At 40.4% G+C, this 25,840-nt stretch overlaps 1 protein-coding gene across 1 annotated transcript in view; it reads right to left on the bottom strand.

Annotated features, from left to right (window-relative positions):
* Positions 1-25,840, bottom strand: part of WWP1 (WW domain containing E3 ubiquitin protein ligase 1) — a 142,124-nt gene that overhangs the window by 38,298 nt on the left and 77,986 nt on the right. The window contains exons 11-17 of the mRNA XM_024206087.2: positions 21,465-21,519; positions 21,304-21,388; positions 21,072-21,200; positions 18,893-18,965; positions 17,952-18,023; positions 17,207-17,295; positions 6,295-6,454 (exon numbers count right to left, since the gene is read on the bottom strand). Of these exons, the coding sequence (XP_024061855.2) occupies positions 6,295-6,454; positions 17,207-17,295; positions 17,952-18,023; positions 18,893-18,965; positions 21,072-21,200; positions 21,304-21,388; positions 21,465-21,519 (663 nt within the window). The remainder of the gene's footprint in view (positions 1-6,294; positions 6,455-17,206; positions 17,296-17,951; positions 18,024-18,892; positions 18,966-21,071; positions 21,201-21,303; positions 21,389-21,464; positions 21,520-25,840) is intronic.

Below are 25,840 nucleotides of genomic sequence, written 5' to 3'. Positions count from 1 at the left end.
TGCACGCACTCAGCATCTGCTCTGGTTATTAATTCTATTTGTTCTTTACATAGCAGTAACAATGTGCTAAGCACTTTACAAACATAAAAGAACACAATCTCTCTTCTGTGAAACCCTCAGTTTTGCTCAGTTCTGATCCACTACATTTTACTCACTAAGATGATTCATTTTAAATTGAGTTGCTTATATTTACTTGGCACTGAGAGAACGCTCTTTAAAAAAAAATAAATAAATAAATAAAAAAAAGGCAGTTGGGATTTCATTACTGATGATCTCTGGACCTGCCAGAAGGCTAAAAACTACATTTCAACTTATGCAGACTTTTTAAAAGTATTCATCCTATTATTACATGCCTGAGAAATTAAGTTTTGATGAACATTTCACTACTCACTTCAAATAGATTTTAATTACAAATTACTTGCCTTTAAATATCTGTCAGCTCTTACCTTTGACCTTGTTTCTTTTTATTTTCCGCTCCTACAATCTGCCAATGATCCCCACCTTATTATCCCTAATATCTCTTCTCACAAATGTCTGCATTTCTTTCACAGTGACTCTTACGTTTGGAGTGACCTTCAAAAATGGTATGCTCTACCGTTACCTCATTCAAATCACTTCTAACAAAGTACTTTTGCACCACAACCTACCAAGCCAGAAATGTTTAATTTCAGGGGAAAAAACCTAACAATTAAGTAGACTGCCATCTTGGATTAGTATCTATATATTACAGGTGGGACTGGTAGCGCTACCTATTATTAAGGTTGCCTCACATTTCCCACTATTAGACACTGTTTTCAGTTGCGTTAACTTTGCCAAGCAAGCACCTCTCAGGTTGCTTACTTGGCCTTGTGTAGGTATGCATTGTTCAGATTTCTCAAGTAACAGTGGTGACCAAGAGTGTCCTTTGTGGTCATCAGTGATTCCAAGCCTTTATCTTTGGTTTGAACTTAGTTTGATTCTTGCACACAAAATAATACACTCTGAATCCGAGTTATGAGGAATTACAAGGATTGCTTTCATTACCCTAATCAGAACATTGTATGCTATAGTTGGTCACATCTGGTGCACTTCAGAACAGATAGTGGCATGTAGAGGAGGGAGACAGACTGACAGGGAGCCCAATCCTGAAGAGTGGAGACTGAGATGGTGTGGAAAATGAAAATGGGACTGGGACCAGGAGACAACGGTATGGAAAAAAGACAGGACTGGGACAGGGACTTGAAGGAGATGGGACAGAAGGGTTCCAGCACAGGGGGACTGTACACATAGGTCTGTGACTACTAGGACATACTCCCCTTCACAGCCTAGAACGGAAGCCAAGTTTTTTGAGTCTCACCATTCCTCTGCTGTTAGCAAATACTTGCGAATTCCACTGGCACACATCTCTCTCTCTAGTGCTTTTCCACTTAGAGAATGATGAGCTAATGGTATAACTGATACCAATAGTAGGTTAAGTACCAGAGGTCTTTATGTGGTATGATGCCAGATGGAATTTGCTTTTTTTGAAAACCTATGAAATTACACAACCAACCCACCTCTGCCCGCAAAAAAAAAAATAAAAAATAATAAAAAAAAATCTTATATTGAAAGAACATTAAGATCCCAAAGTCAAGCCCTCAAAATTTAGGAAATGACAGAGTTAAGACTACCTGTGCAAACTTAATTCAGCCATATGTATTATGACAGAGTTTTAAAAAACACATATTATTCTTTTCCACAGCATCCCTGCCTCATTTACGGAATGGGTAGTTATTCAATCATTCTTTTTACCCTTCACATGTGCTGCAAGGCCCTAAGCCTTATTTACCTAATACCATTCAAACCATGTATGGAATACAAAATAGTTTATTTCCTCCAATATATTTTTATGGTGCTCTCACCCAAAGTTTCAGAGTGCTTCAAGGCACTAATGAACTTATCTACACAAAACCCTTGTGAAATCAAATGATAATTTCCCCATTTTATGCCTACAGAATTGAGGGACAGATAGATTGAAGCCCAAACTGTCAAACATGTCCACTAATTTTGGGTGCTTAACGTCAGACACCTAGAGCCTGATTTTTTTTAAAGAGTACGTTTTAAATATTCAAAGCAGAGCTCTACTTGACTTTAGTTGCTGTTGTGAGTGCTCAACATTTCTCCAAATCTGGACCCAGATGTCTTGCACTGGACACTCAAAGCATGAAGAATACACTATTAGTGACCACCTGTGAAAATTCTGGTTTTAAGCAACATGCCATCCATTACAAAAGAACTTTATGACATAGTCAGAAGTAGAATCTGTTTCTCCAGGATGGCATTTAAGTGCCTTCACCAGGAGACCACTGTGACATAGAGGTCATTGGTACCAACTGGCAAAGGATTCATTGTTATTTACAAGCCTGTCTCAGACATGACAAACTCACTACACCTAATACACTGCTTTCATATATTTTTTCATAAAGGGTACCATGTGAAAGCTTGTAACTTACTCAATCATTGGGAGGTGTGGGTACAGGTAATATTTAAGGAATAATGTAACTATACTGAAAATTATGCCCATATGATCTTGGAGTGAAAGTGAGTCACCAGGGAATAATGAATCTTGTGATGGCCCATTTACGTAGAAGGGAGTTGTCACGCCTCTCTGCCTAACATATTGTCTCGATTGTCTACCTTTGGACCAACTCAAAAAGGCAATGGAAAACCATCAAAGACAAAATATAACATTGAAAGCACGTAAAAAGGAAAAGGAAAAATACAATAGTAAGGGGATCGCTCTGTCTATAAATAAAGACAAAAGACTGATTTAGTATTCTACATGGTGGAGAGAAAGACACTCTGGATCCATTCACTGAGGAGGTACCTTAATGAATGGGATTGCTTCATGAAAGACTGGGTCCTAGCTCCTTCGGGCTATCAAGCACTTTGCGGTGAGAATCTACTTTTAGAGATAAGAAAGGTAACTATTCATAAGCATAGGCCCCAGGTCGCGTTTCATGATTTTGTTTTATATGTAATCATCTGTTTACATCACTCGCACTTGTTTCCATTTGAATCTATTCTTTCCTAAATCAATTTTATTTTGTTTGCTATCACTGAACTCAAGTGCTGTGTGTAATACAGGAGCAGTGGGCTAAGGCAAAACAGGTAAATTGGGATACACTTCTTTCTTTGGGAACAAACGATCTGGGATTTCTTTGGGTATCCAGTAATCAGCGGCTGGATACCACAGGGTGACACTGTGAAGGGACTCTGGGCTTAAGCAAGGCAGGGCTGGTATAGCCCAGAGAAGAGTGCTTGAGTAGCTGACAGGCTAGTTGCGTTAGGGAGCTAACACCCAGCTGGTACAAGCAGGACTCCCTCACGCTGGAGGTAGGTGCCAACAAGGTAATTCACAGCCCTAAAAGCCCCAAGAAGCATCGCAAGCAGCTTTTCTTTTCCTGAACTCCCCTGTCTCATTCACTATATGTCTTCAAACTTCTACAGCAAATGAATCAGGGTCCTACAGACAATAGCCTCATTTACTATACAACCCTGATTCAGCCCCACAGCACTGTCCCACCCTCTGCCCTGAATGAGGCAAGGATCATGTAGAAAAAAAGTAGCAGGGGATCATGTAATTATAATATATACACACAAGGGTACTGAATTAGCCATTTTTAAATCAGCAGGTCTGGATAATTTGCGTCAAAGAGTTTTAAAGGAGCCGGCTGAAGAGCTTGCTGGACCATAAATGCTGGCTTCCAATAAGTCTTCGAACACAGGGTACGTTCCAGAAGACTGGAAGAAAGCTAAAGTTGTGCAAGTATTTAAAAAGAGTAAATGCGATTACCTGGATAATTATATGCGTCTCAGTCTGACAATGAACCTGAGTAAGATAATGAAGCAGCTGATACCTGACTTGATTAATAAAGAATTCAAGGAGGGCAAATATAATTAATGCCATCAACCTAGGGTTATGGAAAAGATTGTGTCAAACTAACTTGATTTTTTAAAATAAGATTACAAGTTTAGCTGATAAAGATAATAGAGTTGATGCAATATACTTAGATTCCTGTAAAGCATCTAACTTGGTACCACACAACCATTTGATTAAAAAACTAGAATGATAGAAAATTAATATGGCACACATTTAATGGATTAAAAGCTGGCTAAGTGATCCCTAAATGCAATTGTAGATGAGCAATCATTGAACCGGTGTGTTTCTAGTAGGATCCAGCTGTTCTTGGTCTTATGCTATTTAACATATTTATCAATGACCTGGAAGAAAACAAAATTACTACTGATAAAATTTGCAGATGACACAAAAATTGGGAGAGTGGAAAAGAATGAGGACAGTCCACTAATACAGAGTGCTTTGGATCACTTGGTAAGCTGGAAGCAAGCAAATAATATGCATTTTAATACTGCTAAATGTAAATGTATACATCTAGGAACAAAGAATATAGACAATACTTACAGGATGAGGGACTCTATTCTGGGAAACTGAAAAAGATGTGTGGGCTGTGGTGGATAATCAGCTGAACACGAGTTCCTGTGGCTAAAAGGGTTAATGTGATCCTTGGATGAATAAACAGTGGAATCGGGAGTAGGAGTAGAGAGATTATTTTAGCTTTATATTGGCACTGCTGGAATACTGTGTCCAGTTCTGATGTCCACAATTCAAGAAGGATGTTGATAAACTGAAGAGGGTTCAGAGAAGATCCATGAGAGTGATTAAAGGATTAGAAAGCCTCCACTATAGTGATAAATACAAGGAGCTCAATTATTTAGCTTAACAACGAGCAGATTAAGTGTTGACTTGATTACAGCCTGTGAGTACCTACATGGGGAATAAATATTTAATTATGGGCTCATCAATCTAGCAGAGGAAGATATAACACAATTCAATTGCTGGAAGTTGAAGCTAGACAAATTCAGACTGGAAATATGGCATACATTTTTAATAGTGAGGGTAATTAACCACTGGCACAATTTATCACAAGTCGTGATGGATTCTCAACCCTGGAAATTTTTAAATCAAGATTTAATTTTTTTTAAAAGATATGCTTTAAATATTATTTTGGGGAAGTTCTATGGCTGTGCTACACAGAAAGTCAGACCACATGATCACAATGATCCCATCTCACCTTGGAATCTATGAAACCATGAAAACTAAGGTTGCACAGTCAATCTTAATTTTGACATTTTCTAATTTTTTTTTGAGTGCTTGACTCTGCAACCATAACATTTTACTAGTGTTTTTGGACGGAAATTAAAAAAAAAAACTAAATTAAAAAAAACACAACAGAAATTCTATCATGTGGAATCATTTAACCCCATGTCAGTTCATCAGTTGGGTTCAGACCTGTAGATCAACAGCAGACCTCTACTGCTTGAGCCAAAGGAATAAACAGCTGCTTATTACTACATGGACTGACACACACAGTTTGCCAGAGGGTTTCCCGGGTATTTGCTAATAGCAGAGAAATTTAGGATTCAGGACTCTTGGTTCAGTTCAAGGATCTGTAAGGCATTGCATCTAGTATTATAGAGCCTTCCTTCTATGTGCTCCACCCTGTCCTTCCCAGCAGAAGGCATGATGGTGATGTGGAAAGGAGGGCATGTCAACAGAGGAAGGGAAGGAGCATGGCAGAGAGGGCCTCCATTACAGCCAAATTTTCAGACATTAGGTGCATAAGGGACCTTATGCCAGTGGCATATGTTAAAATGACCCTTTTAATTTAAGGAGGGTATGGGTGACTGAGAATCAAGGGATGGTGTGATCAGCTCCCTATCATCCTCCATTACACCTAAGCTCCGTTCAGGTTCAGTGAGAATCAAGATCGAGATGATTTACAGTGTACAGTAAACAATATTTCAGTAGTTTTTGACTAGTCTTTTGTAAAAATTAAATTAATGTATACTTTTGCTGTAGCCTACATAGGTTGGAGAGTCTTCCTATGAAGATTTTGGACAGATTTCCAAGAAGATACTTATTTAGACAGCCAAATGAGGTATATGAAAAAAAAAAAAAAATCAAATCAACATTCTGTATCAAGTATCTGAATCAAACTTAGACTAACATTTTGACACTTCTTTTCTGCTCACAAACTTTATGATCATCCTCAGGAATCTTATAAATGTAAGAGTTATAGTTAATGAATGATCTTGGATCAACAGCCGTACATACTTAAGTCTCCTATTTAGCTAGAGATGAAATAATCTTAGGGAAGAAATGTAAGAAGATACATATATTTTATTGTTTCTGTAACAAATTTAAAATTAACCAAAACAACAAAAAAATAACAACACTTTTAGAATTCAACTTACCATAGCAATAAAGCGCCCAATGAAACAGAAATATGAAAGATGATCTGGATTAATTGTTGATGCTGGATTTATCTGCAGACAGTAGTTGCTCTTGCCAGCATACTCAAATAGACAGTACATAGGGTTTAGAACTTCATGGGAAAGTAAGAAAAACCATTCTCTAAACAAAATAAAACAAAACAACAGAGATAATCCATAACAAATACAGATTTTTATCACAGCTTCCTACAAATGGATAAGCAAAATGGTTTAAACATGGGTAAACCAACAAAAATATTGTTCACAGAGCTGTATTAGAAAGAACATGATAGTTGGCATTGTATATGTACTCGAACAAAAAAGGCAATAAAAAAATTAACATTAGAAAGTCAAGTTCTCAAAAGTTAGGAAATGTCAGAATTAAAGTTCCTGTGCAGCCTTAATTCAGCTCATTTCTGAGTCTGCATTATGATACAATCTTTAATTATATGACTACATATTATAATTTTTCCCCACCGGACCGGTGCCTCAATCAGTGTACAGGATTGACGGTGTTCATCAAATGAGCAAGTATTCAATATTTCATTTTTCCTCATAATTCAATGTGTGGCCCCATGCCTTATTTACTGCACACCATTCACACCCTATGCTAAATACATGGATCAGCCACTGAAGAGGAATGAGACACACACTTTGCCTGTGAGTTTCACAGCTATTGAGACTCAAAAAACTTCAGTTGTATTCCATGCTTTAGAAGGGCGTTTTGGGGTACAGACCTTTTTGCCCCATCCAGCCTGCCCTTCCCAACCCCTAGCATTTCGCTACCGCCACCATCCTGCCCCCTTCTGTTCCTTTCTGCCCTGCTCCTATCAACTCCCAGCCTGTCTCCCTAACTTCTCTGCTCCTAACCTCTATGCATTTAAGTAGCACTGCTTCTTTCTCTTCCTCCTCCTCCTCCATACTGCCTGAATACCAGCAAGTGGAGCACTGAGAGCACAAGAAAAACACTTTGTTCTCATTTAAGGGTCCTGGCATCATAGTTGCACCCAGCTGTCAGGACAAGGAATTGCAGGGAAAGGAGAGGTTATTCACCTTGTGAAGTAACTGGAGTTCTTTAAAATGTGTGTCCCTTTGGATGTTCCACTTTAGGGACATGTGCCCTGGGCCTCTGATTGGAGATTTTTAGTAGCAGTGCCCGTTCTGCCCACACATGCACCCTACATATCCTTGTGCCCTGTACCAAGCCTATATAGGGCTACACAGGTGAACTGCCCTCAGTTCCTTCTCTACTGCAAAACCCACAGAGGCAGCTCTGAAGCAGGGGAGGAGGGTGGGTTGCAGAGCACCCACAGGGATATGCATCTCAAAGAACTCCAGTTACTGCACAAGTTGAGTCACCGCTCCGTCTTCGAGTAGCGTCCCTGTGGATATTCCACTTTAGGTGACTCCTTAGCGGTAACCCTTTAAGGAGGTGGGAGTTTTGGAACAGAGTCTATCACTGAAGAAAGAACTGCATTGCCTACTGCTGCATCTGATCTTGCAGCATGAATTAGGGCATAGTGATCAGAAAATGTGTGCACCAAGGAGCATGTTGCTGCCCTGCAAATTTCAGTAACTGGAACGTCTTTGAATATAGAAACAGACATAGCAGTAGAGAATCCAGTCACTCTTATTAGATATGTAACCTTGTTGAAACCATAGTAGGCAATAATATATTCAGAGATCCACTTAAAAAGTCTGAGGGGAGATAGGTTTAAAGGAGCGCTTATCTGCAGTAGAAACAAAGTCTAGGGGTTTTCCTAAATGGTCTTGTCCTGTCCACATAAAAGGTTAAGGCTCGCTTAACATCCAGTATATGAAAAGCAGACTTTTGTGAAAACTGATGTGGCTTAGCAAAAATATACAAAAGGTGAATAGTTTGGCTGATGTAAAATTCAGAGGACGCTCTAGGTAAGAGCTTAGGATGAAGTTGTAAAGACACTTTCTCCTTGGAGAACAAAGTAAAGGGAGGATCTGCCATTAGAGCCCTTTAAGCAGAAGTGATGGCCACCAAGGCGGCCATCTTCATAGACAGAAGTAGCAGTGAACACATAGCTAATGGCTTAGACAGTTGTTCTATGAGATGGTTAAGAACCAGGTTAAGATCCCAAAGCTGCATAGGAGGTCTAATCTGCGGTAAAATCCGTGCCTGATGTCAGTACTGCGGGGGTGTGACGTTCCCCTGGTGTTCTCTGGACTGGTGATCTGCTAGGTCACTCCAATCCTCGACTTTGGGAGCCAACCTTACCCTGTTCTGCTGTGAGAACCCCCACTCCTGGGCTGTTCATGCACAGCCTCTGGCATGTAAGCTACTTGGATTGTGCAACCGAATGATATTAGCCAGTATCTCCAGTCCCAGACACAACCCTAGGAACCTCCGTCTTGCAGCGTCCAGTAATGCCTGCTGGACACTGCAAGCTTATGAGTATCTGACACTCTTCAAACCAAACGCACTGCTTCAGGTAGAATAAACAAACAAATTTATAAACTATAAAAGATAGATTTTAAGTGATTATAAGTCAAAGCACAACAAGTCAGATTTGGTCAAATGAAATAAAAGCAAAATGCATTCTAAGCTGATCTTAACACTTTCAATGCCCTTACAAATTTAGATGCTTCTCACCTTCAGCCAGGCTCTCCCCTTTGATCAGCGCTTCAGTCACTTAGTGATGGTGGTGTCTGTGAATCCTTAAGGCTATGAAGCCTCTTATCAGTTTTACTAGAAAACAGCAAGGGGCTTTCAAACAGGAGGTCTTGAAGAGAGGGTTACTCACCCTGTGCAGTAACTGAGGCTCTTCGAGATGGGTGTCCCTCTGGGTGCTCCACTTCAGGTGATGTTGTCTCTGTGCTTTTGATCAGAGAATTTCTGCAGCAGTGCTCATCTAGGTTGTGCATGCCCTCTCCCTGTCTCGCACTGTTGTTGGCACCTAACTAACACCGCATGACCAGACCCTTGCTCTTCAGTTCCTTCTCTACAACAGAGTCTGGACATTGAACTCTGAAGTGGGGGGAGAAGGATGGGTAGTGGAGCACCCACAGTGACACTCATCTCAAAGAATCTCACCTCAGTTACTGCACAGGGTGAGTAACCTTCTCCTTCTTCGAGGATCGTTTCTGTGGGTGCCCCACTTCAGGTGACTGTCGAGTGGTGCCCCTCGGTAGTTGCATGAGTAAGTGATGATAACACAGTAAGTCTTAACAATGCAGCCAATCTTGAGCCCTGGTTGATTGCATAATGTTTTGTGAATGTGTGTGCGGACACCCAGGTGGCTGCTCTACATATGTCCGTGATCAGTATGTTCTTTAGAAAGGCTACTAAAGTTGATAGCGATCTGGTGGACTGGGTTTGGATCCCCACTGGGGGTTGCAGATCCTTCCATTGGTAGCAAAGGTGAATGCACCTGGAAATCCATTTAGATAGCCTCGGTTTGGAAATAGTGGAACTTTTAGATAGATCCAAAGTCGAAATAAAAAGCCTCGGTGACTTTTTGAAGGGCTTAGTTCTTTCAAGGTAGAATGCTAAGGCACATCTGACATCTAGAGTATGTAGTACTGAGTCCTGTTTATTACCATGAGGTTTAGGGAAGAATGAGGGAAGATGGACTGGTTGGTTTAAGTGGAAAGAAGAAAGTACTTTAGGTAAAAATTTTGGGTAAGGTCTTAGGGTGACTTTGTCCTTGAAAAAGATGGTATATGGTGGGTGTGCCATGAGGGCCTCTAGCTCTCCCATTCGGCAAGCTGATATCTACTAAGAACACCACCTTCATCGACAGATGTGTCAGAGATTATTTTTCGAAGAGTTCAAATGGTGGCCCAGTGAGGCAGCGTAGTACCAAGTTCAAGTCCCAAAGTGGGGCAGGTACACATATTTTAGGGTATTAATTTCTGATACCCTTAAGGAAATATTTAGTGATCAGGTGGGCAAATATAGACATCCCGTCCACCTTGCGGTGGAAAGCGGTAAGTGCCACGAGATGTACTCTGATTGAACTAAGGGATAATCCAGATTTCTTTAGCTCCAATATGTATTTTAATATCATGGGTAAGGGAGCGGTAACAGCCCTGGCTTGTTTATTTTGACACCATATGTTTGAATCTCTTCCATTTATGCAGATATATATGTATATCGCGGATGACACTAACCTGGGGGGAGAGGTAGATATGCTGGAGGATAGGGATAGGGTCCAGAGTGACCTAGACAAATTGGAGGATTGGGCCAAAAGAAATCTGATGAGGTTCAACAAGGACAAGTGCAGAGTCCTGAACTTAGGACGGAAGAATCCCATGCACTGCTACAGGTTGGAGACCAACTGGCTAAGCAGCAGTTCTGCAGAAAAGGACCTGGGGATTACAGTGGACGAGAAGCTGGATATGAATCAACAGTGTGCCCTTGTTGCCAAGAAGGCTAACGGCATATTGGGCTGCATTAGTAGGAGCATTGCCAGCAGATCGAGGGAAGTGATTATTCCCCTCTATTCAGCACTGGTGAGGCCACATCTGGAATATTGCGTCCAGTTTTGGGCCCTCACAGGATGTGAACAAATTGGAGAGAATCCAGTGGAGGGCAACAAAAATGATTAGGGGGCTGGGGCACAAGACTTATGAGGAGAGGCTGAGGGAACTGGGCTTATTTAGTCTGCAGAAGAGAAGAGTGAGGGGCGGGATTTGATAGCAGCCTTCAACTACCTACCTGAAAGGGAGTTCCAAACAGGATGGAGCTCGGCTGTTCTCAGTAGTGGTAGATGACCGAACAAGGAGCAATGGTCTCAAGTTGCAGTGGGGGGAGGTCTAGGTTAGATATTAGGAAAAAATTATTTCACTCGGGGGGTGGTGAAACACTGGAATGGGTTACCGAGGGAGGTGGCGGAATCTACATTCTTAGAGGTTTTAAGGCCTTGCTTGACAAAGCCCTGGCTGGGATGATTTAGTGGGATTGGTCCTGCTTTGAGCAGGGGGTTGGACTAGATGACCTCCTGAGGTCTCTTCCACCCCTAATCTTCTATGATTCTATGTGTGGTTGTCCTTCTGCTCTTTAGTAATATGTCCTTCACCTTCACTATGTCCTTCAGGTCAGTTCGTCATGATGGAACCATGTAGCAGCCATCCTCTCAGGTGAAATCTCTCCAGGTTCAGGTGGTAGACCTGTCCAGCATCCTGTGAGAAAAGGTTTGGCACAAGTGGAAGAGTGGGTAGTGTACGTACCGTCATCCGCAACAGGTACGAGTACCAAGTTTGTCTGGGCCATGTGGGGGTTATCAAGATGACTTTGGCCTTGGGGGTTATTTTGTATTTAACCCTCAACAGTAGGGGGATCAGGGGAAACGCTTATAGCAGAGTTGCATCCCATTTGAGGAAGAAGGCATTGCCCAGTGATTGGAAACCCACCCTCCTCTCAAGCAGAATTACGGGCATTTGTAATTCTGGGATTTCCTGAAGAGGCCTATGGATGGGTGACCCCAGTGTCTGAATATGTTCTGTAGGTCTTTGTTGTTTAGGTCCCACTTGTGGTCCTGAGAGAATTCTCTGCTCAGCATATCCGCTGTAGTGTTCGGACATCCTGGGAGATATGAGGCTGATATGTGGACATTGTGCCAGATATACCAGTTCCTTAGTTCCATGGCTTCGGCACATAGGGAGTGTGATTTTGCCCCTCCCTGCCAGTTTATATAAAACATGCAGGTAATGTTGTCCGTCATTACCCTTATGGTCTCGTTCCTGATCAAGGGCAGGATGTGAAAGCACACATCGTGAACTGAAGGCAGTTCCAGAAGGTTTATGTGTAACCGTGTCTCGTTAGGAGACCATCAGGCCTGAACTGTGTGGTGCTGTAGGTAAGCCCCTCTCTTCCCCCCCCACAACCTATCAAGGATGTCTCTGTTGTGAGAATCATTGAAGGCTAAGTCTGTGTGACAGGGACTCCCACACACACGTTGTGGGGTTGGGTCCACCAGTATAGAATGTCTTTAACTTTGAGCAGCATGGTGAGGTGCTTGTTCAGGCTGTGTCTGTGTGGAATGTAGATGGCTCCTAGCCAACCCTGGATGCAGTGCATGTGAAGTCATGAATGTCGTACCACGAATGTGGTTGCTGCCATATGGCCTAATAGTTGGAGGCAGGCCCGTGCCGATGTGTGCACTGTTCAGTACTGTGGAGATCAGATTGACTATAGTGACAACTCTGTTCGGCGGTAGTGATGCTTTGGCCTCCAGAGCATCGAGATGGGCCCCATTGAAGTCCAGTTTCTGCACCAGTATCACTGCTGATTTTGTATGTTTAGTTGTAATCCCAGTTGCAAAAAGAGGGTGATTTTCCTGTGAGTAATGTCTAGGGCATCTGCCCAGGTGGATGCTTTTAGTAGGAAATTGTCCAAGCAGGTAATTATCAATCCCTGCTTGTGGAGGTGTGCCGCCAGTACATCGAGAATTTTAGAAACACCCATGGTGCTGTCAAAGTCCAAAAGGTAGAACTTTGTATTGATATGTTCTGTCCCCGGAGTAAATCTGAGGAACCTCCTGTGAGTGGGATGTACGGTGAAGATAGGTGTCTTAGAGAGCCAAGAATCAGTTCCCCTGTTCCTGTGCTGGTATTATTGTTGCTAATGTCACCATCCTGAACTGTTGGACCTTTACAAATTTGTTGAGTTTTCTGAGGTCTAGAATAGGTCTCCATCCTCCATTCTTTTTCTGGGTTAAGAAGTAGTGGGAATAAAAACCCTTCCATCTGTGTTAGGATGGTACCAGTTCCTTAGCACCCAGACGTAGAAGGTGGGCTACTTCTTGCTGTAGAAGTTGTTCATAAGAGGAGTCCCTGAAATGTGATGGAGAGGAAGGGTGGATGGAGGTGAATGGTATCAAATAGCCTGTGTGGATTATTTCTAGAACCCATTTGTCTGTGGTGATGGATTTCCATGCTGAATAGAAAGGGATCAAACGGTGTCCAAAAAGGGGATGGTCAATGATGGTGTCAGCACTGAGGAATGGGGGAGGTCTCTTGGGCCCTCGATCCAATCCTCAAAATTCTTGTTTTGCAGGTGGCTGTTGAGATGCTGATGATTGAGCCGGAGGAGGTAAAAACCTTGGAAGTCTCCGTCTGCTTGTGTGTGTCATACTGCCTCTGTTGTTGGACGTATGGGGCAGACCTTGTATGCTGAGTGGGACAGTATTTACCCTGTTTTTTTTTCTTGATGCAGGAGTGTAATATCCCAAGGGAGCGAAGGGTCACTGAGAGTCCTTCAGTGTGTTGAAGGGACTCATCAGTCTTTGCTGCAAACAGCTTCTGGCCATCAAAGGGGAGGTCCTCCCATAGTGGATTGCGCCTCCCTAGGGAAGCCGGACAGGTGAAGCCACGAAGCACTGCGCATAACTATGGCTGTGGAGCATGCTGCTGTGTCTGCTGTATCTAAAGACACCTGTAAGGCAGTTCTAGCTTGGAGATGGCCCTCTGAGATGATGGCTTAAAATTGGTTCCTTATGTCCTCTGATATGTGGTCAATAAAGTCTATCAATTTGGAATAATTAGTGTGGTCATATTTCACCAACAGTGAGGCGTACATGGCGATCCGAAATTGCAGAGTGGCTGATGAATAGGCCTTGCGGCCAAAAATATCTAACCTTTTCCACTCTGTCATATGGGGTGTATCTGGGTTGGTGTTCTCTGCCTCGTTGATTGACTGAATCTCTTCTTCACTATCTTGGCAGTGGGAGGCACAGAAGAGGAGGTCTCCCATAAAATCTTGACAGGATCCAGCATAGCCTCATTAATAGGGAGAGCTACCCTAGAGGGTCCTGCAGAGGCTAAAATGCCCACAAGCCTACGTGTCCTTTCCTGTATCTCTTCTGACTGGATATCTAGAGCTACAGCCACCCTCCTCAACAAGTCTTCATGAGCTCTAAAATCATTATGAAGGGGAGAAGTAGATTCAGTCACTACTGCCTCATCAGATGACAAAGAAGAAGAGGCCAAAGATTGTTGAGAAGTTCCCTCCTCCAATGCCTCTACAGGGGAATCCTAAGCATGCAACTCCGCCTGCACAGTACTGAGCCTGGTACCAGAGGAAGGAAGATGGTGACCTTCCTGTACATGCTCCAGAGGTTTGGGAACGTGGAGGAAAACCCTACAGGGTAGAGGAGGATCACTGGTATGGAGGTTGGACCCAGTTCTGTGTAGGCCCCTGGCTCTTAGGACGCTGAGACTGTGAATGGTACCACTGCTGGCAGGTACCCCACTGGGGCAGGTGAGCAGGGGTCAGCAACGTGTCCATACAAGGACACAAGTGTCTGTGGTAAAAAATTTTGAGGTCCATGGTAATTTTTCCAAAAAAATCGAATGACTGAATGACAACCTCCCACCCCTTCCCTCATGTCCGTCACTAAGTATGGAGATTTTGTCAAGTATCCGTTGCACAACATGGTGGTGCCAACCCCTGTTGGTGGGCATGCTCAGGTCAGGACACAAAGGATCCGACTTCCGAGTCCAGTGAGGAGTCTGTTTCCTCCAAAGGGGAGCTGAATCTGTCAGTACCAGGGACAGAGGTTCCAGCCCTGGTGAAGAGGGCATCTGTAAAATCATTGCTGGCTTACGTCTGGGTGCAATCCTACAAAAAGATGCTGCAAGAGTATAAGTGGCTGGTACCAAGTGGTGCTCTGGGGCTGGAGCCAGGCCCAGAGGAGCACCTGGTTCCAATACTGCTACCGTACAAGGCTCTTGAATCACAGGAGAAGCTGGTACCAACAAGTTAAGCAACTCTCTGGCTGCCTTGAAAGCCACAGGTGTCAATGACACCGGAAAGGGCTCCTTGAGCCTGCAGTAGTGAAGGGTGTGCCAATTCTTCAGGGATTAGTCCCAACAGACCCTTCCTGGGTTCCAGAATCAGCAGTCCCTCCCGGCTCACAGATTGCTCCAAAGGATTTGACTTTTTTGAGTGTCCCTCCGAGTTCTTGTGAACACTCAGTGCCTTCCTTTTAGAGGGTCCTGGTACCAAGTCTTTAGGAGACTTATGCAGTCTCTTTGGCACCAGCAACGCAGTTCAGCCTGAGGATGTTGTCAGAACAGGAAGAGCACTCCTAACAGACTTGGAAGTGCTTGGTACCCATTCAGAGCAGGAGGGTTCCAATGGCAGAAGAACCACAGACACCTTGAGCAAGTACTTGAGTCTGGCAGCCCTGTCATTTTTCAAGTAGGGTTGAACCCTCTACAAATGTGACATCTGTCACTAACATGCACCTCTCCCAGACACTTAAGAAGCTGTGGTGTGGGTCACTCACTGGCATAGACTTGTTACATGAATAACAGGCCTTGAAGCCAGGAGAACAGGGTATCAGTCTGGTAACGAGCCCGGTACCCATCCGGGACACCAGTAACCCTACACTAAAAGTGTACTATACTATACTTAACTTAATCCTATAACTAACTCTTCAGATATACTATAAGAGACTAAAAACTAATGCTACAGGTACAAGTTACACTAAGGAATGGAAGATATGAAGAAACAAAGATCGCAGCTCCAACAACAACCGTCACTGGAACTAGGAAAGAACTGAGTGGGGTCAGGGGCAGAGCGGCCCCCTTTATGCCTGCATGAAGTGGCACGAGGCAGAAGAGAATGCTCACGCTGCCCTGAAAAGTACTGCCAAGGAAAAAATCTCCAACAACTGTGCACGAGATCCACACACCCACCTACAGTAGAAAGGACATGTGCAATCACTCAAAGAAGAACTCTGTTTTGCTCTTCTTATCCTCTTCCTTATCTCTGGAATGGGAAGCTCTCGTTATTGGCAGTGCGGTTGTTGGTATGTCAGTCAAGGGGAGAGTTTTGGGAATTGGAGTTTTGGTACTGTCTTCCCCTTGGAAGCTATCAGTGACCGTGATCTCAAGGACGACAGGGCACTGACAGACGTGAAGGGTCCCCATACGGGGGAGTGTCGCTATGCCCAGGTCCGAAGCCAGTTTTAAAGCTTGCTCCATCATTAATAGCCTATACTCAATATCCTTGTTTTTACGGGCTCATCCCTTAAAAGAAGAATGGATTTTACACTTGCTGGGAACGTGAGAATCTTCCATGCAACAAGTTCAGTGGGAGTGCTAGTCACTAAAAAGGACTGCTTCTCGACAAGAGAAGTACCTGTTAAATCCTGGTAAGCCCATCATCCCTGACAAGAAAAAGTTTTTCAAGCCCTTATTACTGGAAAAAGAAAACCAAAAGTGTGTGTGTACGTGTATGTATATATGTTTTGGGTTTTTTTGTTGCTGTTAGAAAAGGAAAGGGGAACAAATGTTTCAATTATAAGGTACTAAACCTACTACTACTTGGAACTAACTACAAAGCTAAAACACTAATACAAGGGGGAAAACAGGTACACAGTAAACAGGCAGGCTCCATCTCTGGCCAAAGGCGGTTGAGAAGGAATTGAGGGCAATTTGCTCACGTAGCCCTATAAAGCTTCGATACAGGGCATGAGGATGTGTAGGGCACATGTGCAGGCACTGCTACCAAAAATCTGCGATCAAAGGTGCACATGTGCTCCTAAAACAGAGCACCCATAGGGACACTAATCAAAGAAGTAGTCCTGCTTGGCCCCTCAGAATGTTTGAAAAATTTTCCTGCCAGCCTCTAACAAACCTCTACAGAACATGTGCAAACTGCAATTTTTAGAGGCTTATAACTCAGCTTTATTTGGGTGGATTTTCAGAGAGAGAGTAAAAAGCACCCCTTGGGTCCCAGGTTGACTTACTGAAAGTGACTAAAAAGGTTACCTAGGTCACAACAATAGAATATGCAAAGTGAGTGGGCCTCTTTCCACAATTTACAACCCTATTTTGATAAGAGTGCAATCTTCTAATTTAAAAATAAAATCTACAAGTATTTGAAACAAGATTTATAAGGAATTTCCTTTACCTTGCCAAACCACCATAATCCAATCCTTCTTCACCTCTGAATATAACATATAATCGCCTCCTTAAATCATAAGGTTTTAAAGCCATGATCTATGAAACAATTTTAAACACAAAGTTAAAAAAATACAAAGGCTCATTCAATTAATTTACTTTCAACCCATTAAACAAACTGATTGTTTCAAATTCAGACTATTATTAATTATATGTATTATGGTAGCACCTAAAGACCCAGTTGGGGATCAGGACATTTTACCTTAAACAGAGGTACGAATATTCATTTCATAGCTTTGTTAAATTATTTTAGTTTACAAATTTTGTATTGAATAACAGGGAAAGTATTGAACAAATTATTTCAATACATTAGGCAACTCCTCTTTAATGGGTAAGTATAATTTTGACCCAAACTATTTGATATTTTTCCCTTTAATAATATTCTTCCTGATGCCTCTGGTATTCCATGGTATTTTTGGTGGGATGAGAGGGAGCAGTTTTAGACTGGGAATGTTCTATTTTTTATAACGGAAGGCAGCATATTCATCTGTGAAGTATAGAATGCTATAGGTTAAGAACTGTAAATCCTAGTTACATAGGTTTAATCTTTGAAGTAGTAGTTATGATAGAACAACAGATTTTAAAAATCAAGGTTTTCCCTATTAATGATTGCACAGTCACAAACTAGAGCAGCATATTGTAACACTGTCTTACTTCAATGAACATATTTAATACACCAGACATCATAGCCTTACTTGTTGGAAGGAATCCTCAAACAGTGTCTGTCTGGATACATTAATCTTTACATGGCTCGGCAATGCATTTGACTGCGAACATAAAACAACACCACATAAGTGGCAGCATACGCTAAATGAATGCTGTGACGGAGTATAAAAACCCCATATCAGTAAAGGCAGAGTTAAGCAGCTGCGCTAATCCCAGGTGGCCCCAACCCCTGCCACACTCACAAAGCATGCATGGCTTGGAGGAGGCACTCAAAAGGAGGCAAGGCCAGCTCATTAGGCATGCAAGCAATAGAAGTGATCTGACCTATACTCAGAGCTCCTGGGAAGGATCACTGTAGGAGCTCCTGCTGCCTGAGGCCAAGCTGTAGTCACTTTGCCAAACCCACAGAGAAGAGACTCAAGACACTCAGACGGTCTGACATATTACCTTTGATTTCAATTATTTAATGTCTTTATTTTATCCTTTGGGAAAGAGGGGACATGTAGGAAATGATCCAGGGAGGTAACAAACAATACTTTAGTGTGCAGGACGTAACTGCCTATTACTGGGCCCTGGATCAGAACCTCTGTTTCCCCCACCAGCTGCTAGAGGGTACAGAAGGCAGAAAGCCTACTCCTGAGATGGGAAATCTAGCCGAGAGAGTGCCCTGAAGACAAAAGGATCAAGACTCCGAGATCTCTATTCAGGAGAGGCCTAGACCCCCTCATCTAACCACCAGAGCCACCCGTTGCTGGACTCTTTATATACCCCAAAAGAGGTGGACATAAATGCATGACCTGGCCAGAGGGCCAAGTTATGTGAGGGTTGAAGCAACTGTCAACAAAGGGTGCTAGGAAAAAGGAGCATGCTATGTCCACACCCAGCCACAAGGGGGCGCCTAAGTCAGTGAAACCCCAGCACAAACAGAAATTCAAATTCTCAAAGATAGATTTAATTACTACTACAGTACCTGACACAAGTAACGGAAATGAGCAAGTTTCCACCTAAAGCTACGTTCATAAGCAATTTGTGGGCCTTTATTTCTGTAAAACAATATATTTGAAGTGTTTTAAATCAATACAACATATAGTGAACAGTATAATCAGCTCTCAGTAGTTTCACCACTAGACCAACAGTTTGTGCATTTCAATAAAACACCAATTCAAGCTCACAAGAAATGGCCACCATAAAAAGACTAACATATGCTCCAGTTTTATTTTCTGGTGTTGGTTCAAAATCACACAGTCAAATTTTAAATGTAACCTAACTTTTGTAACCTGTTAACTCCTTAAATTAACTAAAAAGACCACCTACAATGTCATCAGAAGTCAGTCTTAACTCTATATGTAAGATGCTCTTCAGAGCACTATCAACATGTGGGAGTCTATATTCACTGAACTATAAAAAAAAGTATTCATTGATCAGTACATTGTTTTGAAACACTGGGTATCAAGAGTTACTTTGTTTAGCTACCAATATATTTGATATAGCAATATTTCAGCTAAAAGAGTACTTTATTACCAGTATTTGAAAATTCTTTATTTTCTTCAAATACTGTATTAATAATTATGATCTAGCTAATATTCAAATTTTACTGCTCTTCCTCAATCTATTTCTACTGCATTTATAAACATGGTATATGAGCACTTGACAATAATTATATCAAATGAACAAAGTAGGGCTGTCAAACAATTAAAAAAATTATCGCAATTAATTGTGAGATTAAAAAAATAGGCGTGATTAATTGCAGTGTTAATCACACTGTTAAACAATAGATACCATTTATTTAAATCTTTTTGGATGTTTGTCTACATTTTCAAATCAAATATGTTGATTTCAGTTACAACACAGAATACAAAGTATACAGTGCTCACTTTATATTATTTTTATTACAAATATTTGCACTGTAAAAAAGATAAACAAAATATAGAGTATTTTTCAATTCACCTCATACAAGTACTATAGTGCAATCACTTTATCATGAAAGTGCAATTCACAAATGTAGACTTCAGACAGCATGGTCCACATCTCGTCTCTCTCAGATTTTGAAAGAGACTTCAGAGTCTTAAACCTTGGTTTGAGTGCTGTAGCGATCTTTAGAAATCTCCTTTTGGTACCTTCTTTGCATTTTGTCAAATATTAAGTGAAAGTGTTCTTAAATCAAACAACATATGCTGGGTCACCATCCAAGACTGCTATAACATGAAATATATGGCAGAATGGGGATAAAAAAGAGCAGGAGACTTACAATTCTCTCCCCAAGGAGTTCAGTCACAAATTTAATTAATGCATTATTTTTGTAATGAGCGTCATCAGCATGCAAGCATGTCCTCTGGAATGGTGGTCGAAGCATGAAAGGGCTTACGAATGTTTAGCATACCTGTCACGTAAATACCTTGCAACGTCAGCTACAACCGTGCCATGCAAACACCCATTCTCACTTTCCAGTGACAGTGTAAATAAGAAGTGAGCATCATTATCTCTCGTAAATGTAAACAAACTTGTTTGTCTTAGCAATTGGCTGAACAAGAGTAGGACTAAGTAGACTTGTAGGTTCTAAAGTTTTACATTGTTTCATTTTTGAGTGCAGTTACCTTAAAAAAAAAAAAATCTACATTTGTAACTTGCACCTGCACGATAGAGATTGCACTACAGTACTTGTATGAGGTGAATTGAAAAATACGATTTCTTTGTTTATATATTTACAGTGCAAATATTTGTAATAAAAATAATATAAAATGAGCACTGTACACTTTGTATTCTGTGTTGTAATTGAAATCAATATATTTGAAAATGTAGACAAAAATCCAAAAATATTTATAAATTTAAATTGATATTTTATTAAACAGTGTGATGAAAACAATTAATTATGACTAATTTTTTATCTAGTTTGTTGTGTTAATTGCTTGAGTTAACTGTGATTAATTGACAGCCCTAGAACAAAGTTATATCACAGAATATTTCAATGAGAAAGGTAATGTTGGTAGTTAAATCTCCAAAATAGAAAATAATTACAAGGCAGCAACTTGTACTGCACTTAATGCTGAGAGCCCATATAAAATATTAACTGTTCATTAATATGTGGAATACTATTCACTATTAAACAGTGAATAATCTTAAAAAAAAAAAACTATTAGCGGCTCACTTACACAGAGGATTTTCCAGTTCGAGGATCATTGAAGGTTGTTGTCCTTGTGTTATGATCAACAAAATATCTGACACCTTCTCTAGTGTATCTGATTTCCCAGCCCTCAGGAAGTGGGTCCTCATTTTGTAAACTGTAAAACGAATTGAAAACAGTACACATGAAGAAACTTACAACAATGTTTAAGTATGATCATTTGATCTGCACACATCAATATAGACATTATATACACCAACCCTTGAGTTCTGGGGTCTTCCCACTGTGTTGTCTTGGTGTTGTGATTCACAAAGTACACCCTATCATTTGAATCCACTCTCCTTTCTGAAAAAAATAAAAATTATTAAATAACAAATTTCGGTTACAGTCACATTACTAAATTAATAGCTTATCATCTTACCCCAGCCTGGTGGTAAAGGCCCAAGTGGATCATTTTCTGCTGACAACATTGAAGCCTAGTTATAAAGAACAAACCAGACACAAATTTATATTAAAGAATAAATATAGATAAATAAGTCTATCTAATTAAGATACTTTTTAAAATACACAAGTTGTGTGTTCTGTCAATTCTTATAAACAAGATCATGTCTTTTTCTATAAAGACAGTCTCCACCAAAGAATCTACATATGAATTGCTTAGACTGTCCTCTCCAGCATCCCTTGAACAATAGTTCTGCTAACAACAGTATTGGAAAACATGTAAGGTAAAGTAACATCTGAAGGATCTACATGAAAATACATTATCCTGATGCCCAAGGAAAGTTAAAATTCAAAACTAAGTATACAGTATTAGTTTTGTATGTTACCCCTTATAAATAATACCAAATAACTAAATGAAGAATAAAGTATGTTATCAAGTATTACTTTTGATATTTTTCTCTTCATTGCCATTTGGACTTCAGAGCCATTTATCTTACTTGAAAGGACCTTTAGCACATGAATAAACTCTAAAACACTAGTATGTCTAAAAAGTTAGTCAATCCTAAAATTTCTAAATAACTAGCGTCAACCTTACATTTAAAAACATTAAATCAGGCACCATTTATGGCAAATGAATTTTTGATTGAGTTACTGATTCTTTATTTCGAGAATATGGTTCTTTGGCAACATACTATTTCAACACAAAATTTACATAACACTAAAGTATATAATTGTTAAGCTATGTTAAAGTAATATTGTAGTTTAGGCAAAAACTAAAAAAAGTAAGGAGAATTTAAAGTTTTCTTTGTGTCCTTAGCTCTTTGCACTAAATTTACAGTTAGTCATTCAACATTTATAGTTTTCAACATCATTCACACCACACCCTCTTAGATTCAAGGCATTTTGTCAGTTATTTTGCTTTCATTTATATCAAAGTAAAATGAAGTTCCATGCATCTTAACAACTTCAAAGTATTGCAGTTTGCAACTGGTCAGAGAGGAAATGAAAGAGCAATTAAAACCATCTTTAATATAGTCAACTGCTTCCTTTAAGGCTTTGTACTAGGGATGCTAGGTGCTTCAAAATATTATTATTAATAAGGTCAATGGAGGCCCTAATCAGCATGCAAATACTAGTCATACTTAAAAGGGCTTTAAGGTTACTGTGTACTATACTAACATCTTGTCTTATGGAACCATTACAAGAAAATAGAAGAAATACTGAATTAGTTGTTTGTACAGTAGTGTTAAACCTCATAAGGCTCATAATGGAAATGTTCTCACAATCCTTTCTTAACAGAATATGTCTAATCTTTACAGAAGTATCTTGATGAGCTTACTGCTAAACAGAAACACAAAATTAAGTTGTGGGAAAATGCATCCTTTGAAGAATATAGTAAAGTAACTTCTTATCTTTAAATTTGGTTACTAGGTCTTAAATATATCAATCTGAATTGATGGAGTTACCCACTTTATGGTCTGTTAATGGGAAAGCAGGATTTGTGCCACCTTGGGTCATCTTTACGTATCCTTCCAACTGCTTGCCCATGTGACTCAGCTATAAATAAAAATGAGTGACACACCTTATGGGCACCTGTTTCTGAACTAAATACCAAGCCCCAACCCGTGCTATCTACAGCCTTTTAAAAATAGTTATTAAGCACAGTTCTCTTTCTTGTGGTTTGATCCATGTGCAAGCCAGTGTGAAGCACAAATGAGCTGAAGCATCCAAAATGCATGTGGCTGAGTTTGGATGCGGTTGGGTGTGCGGAGCACATTTTGACATGGGATCCTCAAGATAGGATTTTTTTTTATTATTATTATTTCTGCTGCACAAGCAATGTGGTTTGCCTAGGTTTGGGGCCATTAGCGGAACCATTTTGTGAACACGTTTCTTCCCTGAAGAACTGGACAAATACCCAAGTTTCATTAAAATGGTTGCACTTAACCTATGCTAGCTACCTACGCAGAGCTACCTACCAAGGTTGTAACAAAATTTGTAACAACAACACTGGCTGTTGTTACTAGGCATATTAGTAATTGCACTGGCTACTGTTACTAACTGTTTTAGATCTGTACTAGGTGGTAAACTTTAATGAATGGGTTTGAAAAAAAAAGATTAAACTCCAGTATAGACAGGATCTAAAAGTGAAGAGAGGGCAATAGTCTCCAGACTGGTGGATCTGAGACTGAATCCTAATTTACAAGTCAAAAAAATTACTATTTCAGATCTTAAAATCCACCAATCCAGTCTGTATTCTGTATTCCAATCTGTTTGTATACACAATGAGATTTTTGAGGGATGGGAACCAATGTAGGAGTATCTACTACTTTATCTATCCAAAGGATCATATTACTGATACTTCGCACTTGTATGGAACTTTTGATACTAAGATCTCAAATCCACTTATTTTACAGATGTGGAAACCAAGACACAGAAAAGTTAAAAATATTTTTCCACATTCACACAGTGAGCCAGTAGCAGAACAAAGACCAAAACATGTGAACCCTGACTCCTCCTCTCTAACTGCTCACATATTTGGCTCCCAAACAACAAAACACTGCTTTTTCTGAGATGGACATGCATAAAATGGTAGTTGTGTAGCTAAAGCGTTTAGCTTTCCTACAATAACTTGAGGAGTTTTAAGCGTCTCCCACCTCAACCATTAAAAATACAGCTCCTTCCTTATGACGACAGCCTTCCCTTTATCTGTTTAGGTGTGAGAACAAATGTAAATTTATGCCCTGACAAGAACTGCTTCACTATTTAACAATTCTCTGAAACAACAAGAGACTTTGCTTAATTACTTTATGATTTAGAAAACGTGAGTGGCACTTCATTTTTAGTTCCAAAATAAGGTTTTTCAGAAACTGTTAATCTAACAGAAACTGAATAAATTTAACTCTGGAGAGAACTGATCACTAGAATTAGAATTCTCGATCCAATATATCCTAAATGTAAAAGTGATGAAAAGGATAAACAATGTCCTAAGAACTAGATGTATAAGCTGAGAAAAGTCCTCAATTTCTTGGCTAAGACCACCTTAAGTTTCTGAATTTTGAAAAACATTGCTAATGTATTTATTATCTGGTGAAAACTGTATTTGCCACCAAGGCGTCACAAAAGATCTTATAAATGTAACTTCTGTGACCAAGAAAGGACAATCTTTAGTTCAAAATCAAGTTGAGAATTTTTTAAAAACAACAACACCGTGGCCACCAGCTGCTGGTCTTGAACAGAGGTAACTATACATAGTATAGAGTCTTTCACTCTATGCAGCCGAAGAAGTGAGGTTTTTACCCACGAAAGCTTAATCAGTTAGTCTTTAAGGTGCCACCAGACTCCTTGTTGTTTTTGTAGATACAGACTAACACGGCTACCCCCTGATACTTATACATAGTAAGCCATTCAACTCCATAGCAAATGAAATGTACCTTTTCCACTCTTAGAAACTATATAATCACAATCATCCTGTCAGACAACAATTCCAGTATGATGGTGAGAGTAAAGGACAACAGTTGGTAACTGACATAAAACATGCCAAAAAGTAGACATCAAAAGGTGATTGAGAGGTTCACAGAGTCTTCTGAATCAACGGATACCTAGGAGAATCTAGAATTTATGGTTGATATACTTTATCTACAGTCAGGTGATTCTATGGATGAAAACGTTGAGCCAATTAAGGTATAAACAACTTTGATTCGATTTAGCAACCAGCCTATATCCTTTCAAATATTTAGATAAGACTTTCTGAATTGTTCCTACAGATACCAAGGGTTGAACTGTCTAAATCACGGGTAACATGAAATATTCTTTGCAGGGACACTGTGACTCTTCCCCTAGTCATAGGGTGACCAGATGTCCCGATAATATAGGGACAGTCCTGATATTTGGGGCTTTTTTTTTTTGTATAGGCTCCTATTACCTCCCACCCCCTGTCCCGATTTTTGACACTTGCTGTCTGGTCACCCTACCTAGACAAGTGCTGCTATTTTCATCCAGGGTTGTTGTTTTTTTTTACGAGTCATGTTAGAAACATGTTAGGTGACATGTTTTAACAAACACATTATTAAACGCCACTTGGCACCCAGTACAGAGTAAGTATAGTGTTTAAAAATCCATTAGTTGGCCATTGTCAACTTAACACATTTTTAAATACAACAGTCTACTCTACATTGGGTGCAAAGTAGTGTAACTTGCATTTCTAACATGGTTCATTTTCCCAGTGTAGACAAAGAGCAAGATGCACAGATACAGATTGAGATAGTTATTCTATTTTCTGACTGCATCTTTGAGTACACAGTGCCGAAGGGAGCAAACTACAGCTAATGAAGAACTGGATTGTCCAAGAACATT

The sequence above is a fragment of the Terrapene carolina genome, unplaced genomic scaffold (genome assembly GCF_002925995.2).
Source record: "Terrapene carolina triunguis isolate 2854851 unplaced genomic scaffold, T_m_triunguis-2.0 Scaffold58, whole genome shotgun sequence".
In the NCBI taxonomy this organism is placed as follows: Eukaryota; Metazoa; Chordata; order Testudines; family Emydidae; genus Terrapene; species Terrapene triunguis.
The sequence above is the reverse complement of the archived record's forward strand: the minus strand, read 5'-3'. Positions and strand labels throughout refer to the sequence as shown.